A 13,045-nucleotide genomic window follows, 5' to 3' on the forward strand; every position below is an offset into this window, starting at 1 on the left:
CATCTTGCCCTCCCTGGAAAGTACAGTAAGAGGTTATCTGCGGAAATGTATCTTTGCTCTTTAATCTCTTCATGCACTTTATGGCTCTCTTATTTGAGAAAACAAGTGGCTGACAGAATCCCAGGAACTCCATGGTGTGCTCCAAAGTGCCTTACATCTCTGGGAAATGGCAACCACATTTTCAGCTTAATTTCCCTAACATAATTTCCAGCATAATGGCTTACATCTCATGCAACTGACCTATAATGGTGACATTTCATAGTCTAAGGACTTCAAGTCATGATTACACCCATCAATGTTTAACTTCTTCTGAAGCAACACAACCACAACTGGTCAAGCAACTCCTTTTAGGGCATCATTTCAAGTGTGGAATGTGGAAATCCCTCAACTCCTCCTCAGTGTGAATGAATGCAAAGTAGAATGATACAGAGAGCTTCTGCCTTGTCAATGACAAATCAGACTAAGCAGGGGGGAAGCAATGAAGCTTTCTTTTTTTAAGTTGCAAAATAATAGGAAGTCACTGCACATTGTTATAATTACCCACTTGCTGGATATATATCTGGGTATAAACCAGCTTTCACCAGTCAAACTGGGTATCTGAGGTCCTGAACAGCTTTTTCTGTAGTCGGGCTTTGTCTTTGAAATGCTCTCCCCATGGTGGTTTACCTAGAACTTCACCCAATGAAAACTTGCCCAGAGTTTTGTTTCAGTGTTTAACTTGCTGAATTTAGTGTGTTTTTGTTTCCTATCACTGTGTAAAATGTCTGCACTACTCCAGAAAGCAACTTGCAGGAGAGAGGAAAGCATCTCAAATACCCTGCTGCTCTCTGGTTTGCTGCTCCTTTGGCTGGAATTGTCATCTCCCTCAATCTCACACCCCTTCTACATGACACTGCTGTGTGGCAGACTTGCATTCTAGCACTCAGGGCGGCTGCCACCACATTTAGTTAGTTCCTCACAATGTTTTCCAGTCTCTCTTATCTCCTGCAAAGATACTCTGGGTGTCAATATGTGGGTGAATGCACTGCAAATAGACTTGCTGAACTAAATAGCATGGTGTTTGCTCTGCAGCTGCAACTCTCTCAATCCAATATCCCAGCCTTCTGGCTCCAAATACTTTACTTGCAGACCAAACCTTTCCAGCAGATGCCTCCTTATTTGGGCAAGAAAAACAGAATAGGTTGCTTCCTGAATGGGCAGAGTAGACATTTAAAGCCAGCTTGCTGTTTTTAGTTTAACATCTGTGTCGAAAGCATTCAAACTAATGACAGGCACATCCTGCTAAAAGCTGACACAGAACAATATTATAAGAAGCTCTTGGCACAGCATTTTAGCCCCCCAACGGTTTCCCTGCATATATGGCAAAAGGCTCCTGTTTGAACTATAGGCAGCAAAAGTATATCAGTCAGTAGATTAATATACCAGAAAGAACAGGTGGGTAAAATCAGAAAGTATAAAACAGCATGGCCTAGATGATTTATCATCACATGTATGAGCCTGAAAGATCTGGTGGCTTCTATGATCTCTTCCCTTACTGACCAGCCATGGCTTGATAATGAACCATTTTCACTTTACTACAAGCCAGAATTTGTCATTAAGTCAATACCATAAACTACTATAGTTTGCTCTTTCCTCCTAACCAGATTCCAAATACTAGATTTAATCAAGATCTGAGAATAGGCCATAGATGTGTAATAAATCATATTCTGCAGTAAAAGTGGAAGATTTAATTAATGAGGGGGAAGGAAGGAAGAGAGTATGTGAGCTTGAGGATCCCTGGGCTAATTTAATTAACAACAAACCCCAGCTTGTCATTAAATCTGAATCATGTCAGTGGCTTGTTTCAGAGCATAGCTGGCACAATGGAGCTAAAAAGGAAGTTAGGGTTTTACAGCATAATAATCCAATCCTATTGATCCCCCAATCAATAGGATTGGATTATTGTGCTGTAAAACCCTAACACAAATTCAACCATCCCAATATTTGAATGGAGTGTGTGTGTGTATGGGGGGGTGGGGTGCATGTCTTCTTCCTTTCACCAACCTGAATGTCTCTGGCTCGCTCGTAGGACTGATAAGCTATTTTTTCCTCCATGCTGGCCAACTCCTGCTTTAAATTGAGAATCTCATTCTGGTGGAGTTCAGTCAGGTCATTCAGCTGTTCTTCTAACCGTTCACATCTAGAACAGAGAAAAATTGTACTTGCTTTAGGGAAAGCACTGACAATCCTATGAACCAGAGTCAACGTGATGACTGCAGAGGTTAAACCTGCCTTGAGACTAAGCACTTCAAGGGCCCAAGTTGGATTCAGTTATCACAATGACCAGTGGCTTCTTTAAACCCCACTTTTGCACAAACCCAGACCAATTTGTTTGTAAATCCCAGTTAGTATGCCATTTCCATTCCTGCCTCTACAGAGAATCCATGCATGTTATATGTGAGCTCCCCTAAATCACCAAGCTGTTGCCAAATCTCACAATCTCTCAAGTCTGCTTGCTAAAAGATGGAGGAAGCGGGGGGGGGGGGAGGGGGCAGAGCCTAGACAGAAATGTAAAGGCTGAGGGAGGGGAAAAGTAACATTTGAAAAGAAAAATCCCATTTTTACCTTCATAATCTGAAATTTTAGGGAGCACTGAAAAATACTCATATGAAATATTTGCTTAAATGAAATGCATTTGAAGCCAAGGATTTACTCATTCAGAATGTGTAATATGAAGATATTTATGAAAGTCAATCTGCAGCATCAGATAATGGTATTTCCTGTATATACTACAGAAATACACAATATTTTCAAATATGTCTGTTTAAATTAGTTCTTCTCAAATAAGTGGTATATATAGTGTTTCAAATAAATACATAAAGTCACTGTTATAAAGTTTATCTAGATATTCAGATAAGCTATAAGACCTATTGTGATTGTATGAGACTGATTTTGTCCAAATAAACTTTCTTCTGTAGAGTGTGGGTCTCCCCCCCACCTCCATTTTCATCTTCCATTTTCTCCCACCTCCCAGATGGCTAAAATTAAGATAAATGTGGTGAGGAATCATATGGTCCAACAGCTTGTAACTCTCTCTTTAGCACTGAGTATATTTTCAATTCTACTCATAGAAAAACTAAGGCATTTATAAAATTCATAAATATGCCAAATAGCACAATTTTATATGCTAATTAAGTTATAATAGATACATGTTACTTTGTTAAAGCAGTAACATATGTTTAGGTTTTAAGTACTGCAGACATTTCAATTATGTTCCCTGCATTTAAAATTTCTGGAAGTTTATATCTTTTACTGTCCTCCTTGATCTTACCTAAAGACTTTCAATTACCCTGCTTTCCCCCCTGACTATAGAGTAAATAACACTTGGGAGTGATGGTATACAAACTACACATTATAATAATAAACCCGACACTGGCTTCTCAGGAACAAATCACTTGGCACTCGTGTAGTTTTGCCCACTCAGTCCCAGATGGAGACCCTGGGTTCTTTATTACTCCGTTTCACAATTCACAATTTCTTCAATGGTATAAGCTATAACAGAAGAATGTACATAATACATCATGAATATACTTTTAAAATACTTTTTAAAATGTTTTTCCATATTTTTATATAATTTTTCGTTTTTATTTTAGGCTGACCTTCAATCAATTAGTATCTGGACACAAAGTAATGACTTTGAATAACCTTCCAATTCTATAACAAAATCATAAATCTTTTTGAAATAAACCATAATTCATTTTAATAATCGATTTATGTTATATTTAATGAAGTTATTTATTTTAATCCATGCTTACCAATATTATTTTCTACAATCTCTTGCTCTATATGGAATCAAGCCTCATTGAGTTTTTTGCGTCTTGAAACAATCCCATGTTCCACCTATTATTATACTGTATCCCATTCCTTAAAAGAACCCTTGTCAATTACAGAAAACAGCTGTAGTCAATCAGTTGATTCAAACCATGAGGCATCAAAGTTTGTAAACAATGAATGTAGAAAGACTCTCTCCTTAAAAGTGCAGAATAAACATTACTCCTATTATATGCATTATGTTGAAATCTTAGAAAGATTTCTTAGAAATGAATTATGGTTTATTTCATAAAGATTTATGATTTTGTTATAGAATAGGAAGGTTATTCAAAGTCATTACATCGCGTCTGGATACTAATTGGTTGAAGGTCAGCCTAAAATAAAAATGAAAATTTATATAAAGATATGTAAAAAACATTTTTTTAAAGTATGTTATTTAAAAAGTATGTTATTCATGATGTATTATGTATATTGTTCTGTAATAGCTTATACCATTGAAGAAATTGTGAATTGTGAAACGGAGTAATAAAGAACCCAGGGTCTCTGTCTGGGACTGAGTGGGCAGAACAACACGAGTGCCAAGTGATTTGTTCCTGTGAAGCCAGTGTCGGGTTTATTATTATAATATATTGTCCCCCCCCCCCCCCCCCGCCCGTAGCCATGTAATTGTATCCTTAAGCCTTTTAACTTCAAAGCAAAATGCAAAGATTTCCCTTCTGCCAAATTCCCCAATTGGGTTTTCTCTCAGGAAGTAAAAAAGGGGGTGGGGGAACACACACACATAATAGCCATGGCCACTCATTCACTCACCCTCTTGGAATATAACAGGGGAAGCTCTCTTTATGAGTGAGTGGTAAACTAATTTTGACTAATGCTAGATAGATCCAAATGGGCAGCTGTGTTGGTCTGAAGCAGTTGAACAAAGCAGGAGTCAAGCTTCACCTTTAAGACCAACCAAGTTTTATTCAGAACGTAAGCTTTCGTGTGCTCTGTAAACACACTTTATCAGACGACACTGATGAAGTGTTCTTAGAGAGCACACGAAAGCTTACATTCTGAATAAAACTTGGTTGGTCTTAAAGATGCTACTTGACTCCTGCTTTGTTTGACTAATGCTATTTTCTGTGGAACAATTTCTATTGTGCATGTTGGAGGGCTGAATAAAAACATGTGACTAAACAAGAGCTTTGGACATGCGACTTTTAAAATCTCTCCTCTGTGCAGGATGGTTGGAGAGTCTTCACTACTAGAAGAAGAAACAAGACTACAAAGAGAAGGCAGAGAATAAAATACTCCTGAGAAAGCTAAATTCCTAGCTGAATTCAACAGGATCAAAATTCCTCCAACGTCATGCTATGGTCTCTGTGTTCAGGAGGCTGAAAAGTGTGGTATTCAGAACAAGCTGTGACACCAGCATTTAAGCATCACAACAAACCACTGCTGATATTAACCACAGTTAACAGGCTATATACAAGCTTGGTTAGCACCCACCAATAACCCAGTTTTTTTCGGTAGCTGGCATTCAAATATCACAATAAGCCGCAATTTTATAAACCATGTTTTGATCAAATTATAGTTTACTGTGACATCTAAAAGAGCCAAAATTTATCACCCTCAACAGGTTGGTAAAATGAGTACCCAGCTTGCTGGGGGCAAAGTGTAGATGATTGAGGAAGGCAATGGCAAACCACCCCATAAAAAGTCTGCTGTGAAAACGTCACGATGCTATGTCACCCCCGAGTCAGAAACGACTGGTGTGTGAACAAGGGACTACCTTTACCTTTAATAATGAATATATCAATGTCTGCCAGCCAACTGCTAAGAAAGGAAACTTCAGCAATTAAAAATATACTACAGTTGAAGGCGGGCAAAGAATATGATGCAGGCTTTGGAATGGCCACATCTCATGAAAGGTCAGGTGAGTAGATTTTATTTTTTTTGACCACCATGAATAACTTGGCTTGCCAGACAGAATCTATTTACATTGATCTAGCCATGTGAGCAGATGGTTTCAGGGCTCAACAACAAAAGGAAACATTGCTTAAATGTCCTATAATTGCAAATACAAACAATTAGATATAGTTATGTGCACACTTTAACAATGACTAGGCTTAAGTCATGTGAAGTGAAGAAGTTAACATTTACAAAGCAATTCTGTAGGAATGACCACATTGCTTATACACATTATAGCTTCTAGGCACTATAATATAGTACCAGTGTTATTACCTCCCTCAAAAATAATTATAGCTCAACAATGACTAAGTTCTAAAACCCCACCTGTAAAGACACTGGCATTTAAAATGTGCAAGTTTGCTAGGTTCTCAAAGCTTACAAAAATCATTAGACTGAAAGATGGGATACAAATGAAACAAATATTTGAAGCAGACTGAACCCCTTTCTTGAGTTTCAGGAAGGTAAAACCCCCCTTGATCTTCCGTTGATTTATATAACGTAAAAATCAAATGAGATGTTTTAAAGATTAAGCAATCATATTTTACTTTTAACTGTACTAATTAGATTCTGTATGTTTTGTAGCTTTGGATTCATTTTATATTTCCATGTCAGAGATGGCCAGACATTTTTTTTCCTTTGCTAAATCTAATCTGTTTTAGAATTTTCTGTTATTACACTGAAATAGCCAAGACTGCTGAGTTAAAGGAGAGGCAAAGGTTCCAGTTCTCTGCCCCCTTCATTCTGTTGCAGCACAACTGGCAAGTCAGGGACAGAGAGAACAAGGAAGAAGGTGACTTAGGACCTAATACAACACAAAATCAAGTAGAGTACCTGAACTAGCTAGAGGCCTTTTCAAGTCATTTGTGCCTCAGCCTTATACCTCCACATTCAATTTCCTCTCCGGAGATCAAGAGGGAGAATAACAGATCCAACCTCTTGAACATGCTAATAATTTCTTCAGGCTTTGGTGTGCCCTTTTGCTTCCATCTCTGTTTGACTCCAACTTGGGATGGAAAGAAACTAAGAGTGATCAGTTGCAAAATGTGAAGAAAGTTTTTTCTTTCCTTTCCTTGACTGCTTTTTCTGGCTATGAGGGGTGTGTGTGTGTGTGTGTGTGTGTGTGTTTGAGACTGGATTGGAAAACTCCATGCATCACCTGTTGTTTGCCTGGCAAACTCTCACCATGGTAATGGCAATGATAGATAGCATGATAAAGCCTTCATTCAAGCTGCTATTTGTGCCACCAAGCAGAAGGTGCAAGAGATCAAGTCAGGTCCTGATTACCGACACTGCTGGAGTGCATATACAGATGATGTAGTCAACCTGGAATTCAAGGGTTTTTCTTTATCTGTATCTTTAGGGGTTGAAGCTGCTTTAATTAAAGTTTGGATCCAGCAAAACTCATCTGAATTGCCACAGTTCACATGTCAGCATGGTGACACATGCAATAAACATAACCACATCAGCTTGTGCACCTATAATAATATACATTAACAGAAATCTTTTGTTACCTCATCAGCTCTAACCTTCCTCTACCGGAGCTATTTAACAATCTTAAACTGTAATCAGATTCTGCAGTAGTCTTTGGTGGTCACAGCTAGCCCACAACACAATGAACGTAAGAAGCTGCTGGATCAGACCAGTAGTCCGTTTAGTCTGGCATCCTGTTTAATGCAGTGGCAAACCAGTTGCCAGGGAGGACCGCCCAAATGGTTGAACTTAATCCATCTAAGATGGAGATCCTGTGTGGGAATCCGGGTGGAGCTGGTTCTGGAATTGGGCTCCCGACCCTTGATGGGGCACCACTGGTACCAGCACTAAGAGTTAGAAGCCTTGGGGTGATCTTGGATGCCTCACTTTCTATGGAGACCTAGGTCAAGGTGGTTGCCAGATCTGTCTTTTACCACCTTCAACAGGTCAAGCAACTGATTCTTTACCTCTCTGCTCAGGATCTTGCCACAGTGACCCGTGCAACGGTCACTTCCAGACTAGATTGCTGCAATTTGCTCTACATGGCCTTGCCCTTGAATCTGATCTGGAAACTCCAGTTGGTGCAAAATGTGGTGGCACGCCTGCTGGCTGGGACACCTATATGGGCACATATCCAGCCGGTGCTCTGCCAGTTGCACTGGCTACCCGTCGAGTACCATATCCATTTCATGGTGTTAACCTTTAAAGCCCTTAATGGCCTGGACCAGCATATCTAAGGGACTACCTCTCTCCATGCACCCCCCCCCCCGGAGAACTCTGCTGAGCACCATCTCCTGGTTGTCCCTGGCCCAAAGGATGTCCACTTAGGCTCAACTAGGGCCAGGGCTTTTTCGGTCCTGGCCTCTGCCTGGTGGAACAAGCTCCTACTAGAGATCCAGGCCCTGCACAGCCTGTTGCAATTTCTCAGGGCCTGTAAAATGGAGTTGTTCCACCAGGCCTTTAAGCTGAGACAGTGGGCATCACCAACCATTAATATGGCCTCCCTGCCACATCCTGACCCACTCGGGAGTAGTGTTTGATTATGTCTACTTTACTCATTATTGTTGTCCAGTCAGGAATTAGGTTCTTGAAATGGTAACCATTTGATTTTTTTTAATTAGTGAATTTTAATCAGTAAATTAGTTTTGTTTGGTTTTTATGCTTAGTTGATAGATTGATTGATTAGATTTATATTCCGCCCTTTGCCATGATGGGCTCAGGGCAGATTACAGGCATAATAAAACAGTTAAAACCAGCAATAAAATAATAAAACTGTCAAAAACAAGCACAAGATAAAATACAGCATAGGCAGTGTGGGCACAATACAAGAACTCGTGGGCATTCGATGAAATTGCTGAGCAGACAGGTTAAAACGGATAAAAGGAAGTACTTCTTCACCCAAAGGGTGATTAACATGTGGAATTCACTGCCACAGGAGGTGGTGGCGGCCACAAGCATAGCCAGCTTCAAGAGGGGTTTAGATAGAAATATGGAGCAGAGGTCCATCAGTGGCTATTAGCCACAGTGTGTGTGTATATATAAAATTTTTTTGCCACTGTGTGACACAGAGTGTTGGACTGGATGGGCCATTGGCCTGATCTAACATGGCTTCTCTTCTGTTCTTCTGTTCTTAATTTACAGATTAAAATTTAGATGTCATAGATGTTGGCCCAAAATCTAATAGTCAAGATGGTAAATTAATAGATCATTGTAGGGGAGGACAAATAGATGGTATAGGCAGTGAAATGAGGACGCCCTCAACCAAAAGCCTGATGGAATAGCTCCTTCTTGCAGGTCATTTGGAATGGTATTAAATCGGTAGGGCCCGAATCTCGGTGGGCAGCTGATTCTACCAAGTCAGAGCCAGGACTGAAGAAGCCCTGGCCCTGGTCAAGGCAAGCCGGAAGTCCTTTGGGCAGGGATTAGAAATATATAAGTTGTTTTATTTGATATGACCCGCCATCTGAGGAGGGCAGGACAGAAATGTGAATGAGTGAATGAATGAAGAAATACATAAATAAAATAGTGCACAGAGGCCAAGCTTCCCTTACTGATGATGCCTTCCAGAACTGGTATTCAGGGGTTTCCTACTTCTGTTGATGGAGGCTGCCTCTAAAGATGGGTGGGCCACCAACAATTCAGAATGTATGTGGGTTTTCTATAGCCTTCCAATAAAATATATAAGGTGCTCTATACTACCGTACATATCACACACGGTTCCAGCATCAATTTCAGTTAAGTTATAGCATAATTTCTACAGTCATCTAAGAAGAACTGTGTCTGTAGGTAGAATGGCATTCCTGTGGCTGTTTCTCAACTTTGGACAGTCTTTTATTGAAGAAAATCACTAAAACCAAACTGTCTTTTAGATGAGATGCAACATATTTACTGTAGGAGGAGACTGAGGGGCCAGTTATCACTAGGAACTTAACATTTACAAGTGAAAATCTGGGAGGGAGGGGGAAAGTTGGCAAGAATGGATATATTAAAAAACTCCCACTACCTTGATTGCTTGGCAGTAGCGCCTGAGAGGAATTATCCACTTGCTATATACAAAGAAGAACAACAACAAGAGAGAAGATACTGGATTTATACCCTGCCCTTCACTTGGGAGTCTCAGAGTGGCTTACAATCTCCTTTCCCTTCCCCTCCCCACAACAGACACCCTGTGAAACAAGTAGAGCTGAAATAACTCTTTCAAGAACTGCTCTGAAAGAACTTGTGACTGACTCAAAGTCACTCAACTGGTGCATGTGAAAAAGTGGGGAATCAAACCTGGCTCTCCCAGATTAGAGTCTGCATGCCTAATCACTACACCAAAGCAGTCAAAAAGTATGAGAAATTTGTCTCAAAAGCATAGGATTTCCTGATTCAAGACTTCAAAAGCTGAAGCTGCTCGGGGTCTCTATCACAGGCTCTTTTGTGTTGGGAGAATTCACACTCCATTTGAATTTATTCTGGTGGCAAAAAGCAGTCTCCATTCAAAATTAGCAGCTCCAGAGAACCTGTGAGTGTGAGGACTCTAAGAAGGTCAGCACCGTGCCCCCCTGAATGGCTTTCTCAGATTCCTCCCACCCTATGGCTCCTTGTGTTTGTATTCATCCACATGGGGACAGGTACTAGAAGCATGTGATGTCCTCACCTTAGCAGCAAGCACAATTAGCTTCAGTACCTATCCAATACTCTTAGCTGCCAGAGATATTCCCTTCCAACATTTATTTATTTATTTATTTATATTTAGACTTATATCCCGCCCTTCTCACCGAAGTGTCTCAGGGCGGCTTACAACATAATAATTTACACAGATTCGATTTAAAAGCATTTACAGATACAATTTAAACCATAATTAATAAAACAAATAAAAATAAAACCAGCGGTCTGTATGTGCATTTTATTCCATTCAGAAGGTATCCTCATTGTCAGTTAGATGTTATAGGCCTGCCGGAAGAGGGCTGTCTTACAGGCCCTGTGGAACTGTCCTAGGTCCCGCAGGGCCCGCACCTCCTCCGGCAGCTGGTTCCGGCAGCTGGTTCCTCCGGCAGCTGGTTATTGAGAAGGCCCGGTCCCTGGTGGATTTTAGACGGGCCTCCTTTGGCCTGGGGATTACCAGCAGGTTTTGTGAACCCGACCGTAGTACTCTCTGGGGAACGTGTGGGGAGAGACGGTCCCTAAGGTAGGCAGGACCTAGGCCATATAGGGCTTTAAAGGTAATGACCAACACCTTGTACTGGACTCGGAATGTTACTGGCAGCCAGTGCAGGTCCCGGAGCCCCGACCGTATGTGCTCCCATCTTGGGAGCCCTAATAGCAGCCGGGCAGCGGCGTTCTGCACTAGCTGCAGTTTCCGGGTCCGGCACAAGGGTAGCCCCATGTAGAGGGCATTACAGTAGTCCAGCCTCGAGGTGACCGTAGCATGAATCACCGTTGCTAGGTCGTCGCGCTCCAGGAAGGGGGCCAACTGCCTCGCCCGCCTAAGATGAAAGAAAGCGGACTTGGCAGTGGCTGCTATCTGAGCCTCCATCGTCAGTGAAGGCTCCAATAGTACCCCCAAGCTCTTGACCCTGCTCGACGCTATCAACGGCGCGCCGTCAAAAGCTGGCAGGGGGATTTCCCTTCCCGGGCCGCAGCGACCCAAGCAAAGGACCTCTGTCTTCGCCTGATTCAGCTTCAGCCCGCTCAGCCTAAGCCACCTAGCCACTGCCTGTAACGCCCGGTCCAGATTATCTGGGGCGCAGGCGGGCCGTCCGTCCATAAGCAGATAGAGCTGGGTGTCGTCAGCATATTGATGGCAACCCAGCCCATACCTTCGGGCAATCTGGGCAAGGGGGCGCATATAGATGTTAAATAACATCGGGGAAAGTACTGCCCCTTGAGGCACTCCGCAATCAAGCGTGTGTCTCCGGGACAGTTCCTCCCCAATCGCCACCCTTTGCCCCCGACCGTCAAGGAAAGAGGAAAGCCATTGCAAGGCCAGCCCCTGAATCCCTGCGTCGGCAAGGCGGCACGCCAGAAGCCGATGGTCGACCGTATCGAACGCTGCCGATAGGTCTAACAGCATCAGCACCGCCGAGCCACCTTGATCCAGATGCCGCTGAAGGTCATCCATCAGGGCGACCAGCACCGTCTCCGTCCTGTGGCCCGGGCGAAAGCCAGACTGGTAGGGGTCAAGGATAGAAGCATCCTCCAGGAAACTCTGTAGTTGCAACGCCACTGCCCTCTCAATAAGTTTGCCCAAGAAGGGCAAATTCGAGACCGGCCGGTAGTGTGCCAATTCGGCCGGGTCTAACGTTGTTTTCTTCAAGAGGGGACAGACCACCGCCTCTTTAAGCGCTGATGGAAAATGCCCCTCTAGCGGGGTCTATTTATGATATCTTGTATAGGATATCTTAGCTCCCTCTGGCAGGTCTTAATAAGCCAGGAGGGGCATGGGTCCAATTTACAGGTTGTTGGGCGTGCAGATAGGAGGATCCTGTCAACTTCTTCCAGGCTGAGCGCACCGAAGCCGTCCAGGACACAATCCGAAGACAGGCACGGAGCCTCAGGTTCGCTAACTGTATCTAATATGGCAGGGAAGTCGGAACGGAGCGATGCGATTTTATGACTGTTCATGAGACAGTACACATGAACTATTTTCATTGGGCAATTTGGAGACTTGCAGGAAGGGTAGCTCTTATATGTTTCATTTTTTAAAAAAGTAGAAACTATCATGCTGTTTCTTAATCCAACTGAACAACTATTGTGATTATGCCACCATTTAAGACAACAGTTGCTAAGAACAAGGATACTTCTTTAAAGAAAATTACTACAGGGTATATGGCAGTATTAAAATTATATAGTTCTGCTAACGTTCCCCCTTATTGTTGAACAGGCTGCTGGGAACGTTTGTAGTTGTCATGTAACTCTTAGATTGTAGCTCTATGGGGAGATCTCTCAGGTAGACAGAATGTCATCATGTATCATTTGGGGTTTTTCAAGGATATAGTAAAAATCAGTTGTACAAAACCTTACAGTCATCCTTATCTCTGCTGCGAGATTAGAAATTACTGGAAAATGGAAAACAAAAGTCTATGTATTAAATCTTGGTACAAAGCAGTGTGGTATGAAACACTGATGGACAAGTTAACTTTTTGTTTACAGTACATGAAAGATCACTCACAATCTGGTAACTTTACTGAAAAATTGTCAATTTTCATGCTCTAGAACCTAGGTCAAGGGTGGCCAAACTTGATTAATGTAAGAGCCACATACTATAAATGTCAGATGTTTAAGAGCTAAGACATGAACTTCAGATGCTTGAGAGCCACAGAAAAGG

The 13,045-nt window shown here is 42.0% G+C and overlaps 1 protein-coding gene across 5 annotated transcripts in view; it reads right to left on the minus strand.

The window, feature by feature from the left end:
• Nucleotides 1–13,045, minus strand: part of TMCC1 (transmembrane and coiled-coil domain family 1) — a 180,785-nt gene that overhangs the window by 2,453 nt on the left and 165,287 nt on the right. For all 5 annotated transcript variants that reach the window (XM_060239644.1, XM_060239648.1, XM_060239649.1 and 2 more), the window contains exon 3: nt 2,044–2,179. In XM_060239644.1, coding sequence (XP_060095627.1) covers nt 2,044–2,179 — 136 coding nt within the window. The remainder of the gene's footprint in view (nt 1–2,043; nt 2,180–13,045) is intronic.

The sequence above is a fragment of the Heteronotia binoei genome, chromosome 5, assembly GCF_032191835.1.
Source record: "Heteronotia binoei isolate CCM8104 ecotype False Entrance Well chromosome 5, APGP_CSIRO_Hbin_v1, whole genome shotgun sequence".
NCBI classification, from domain to species: Eukaryota; Metazoa; Chordata; class Lepidosauria; order Squamata; family Gekkonidae; genus Heteronotia; species Heteronotia binoei.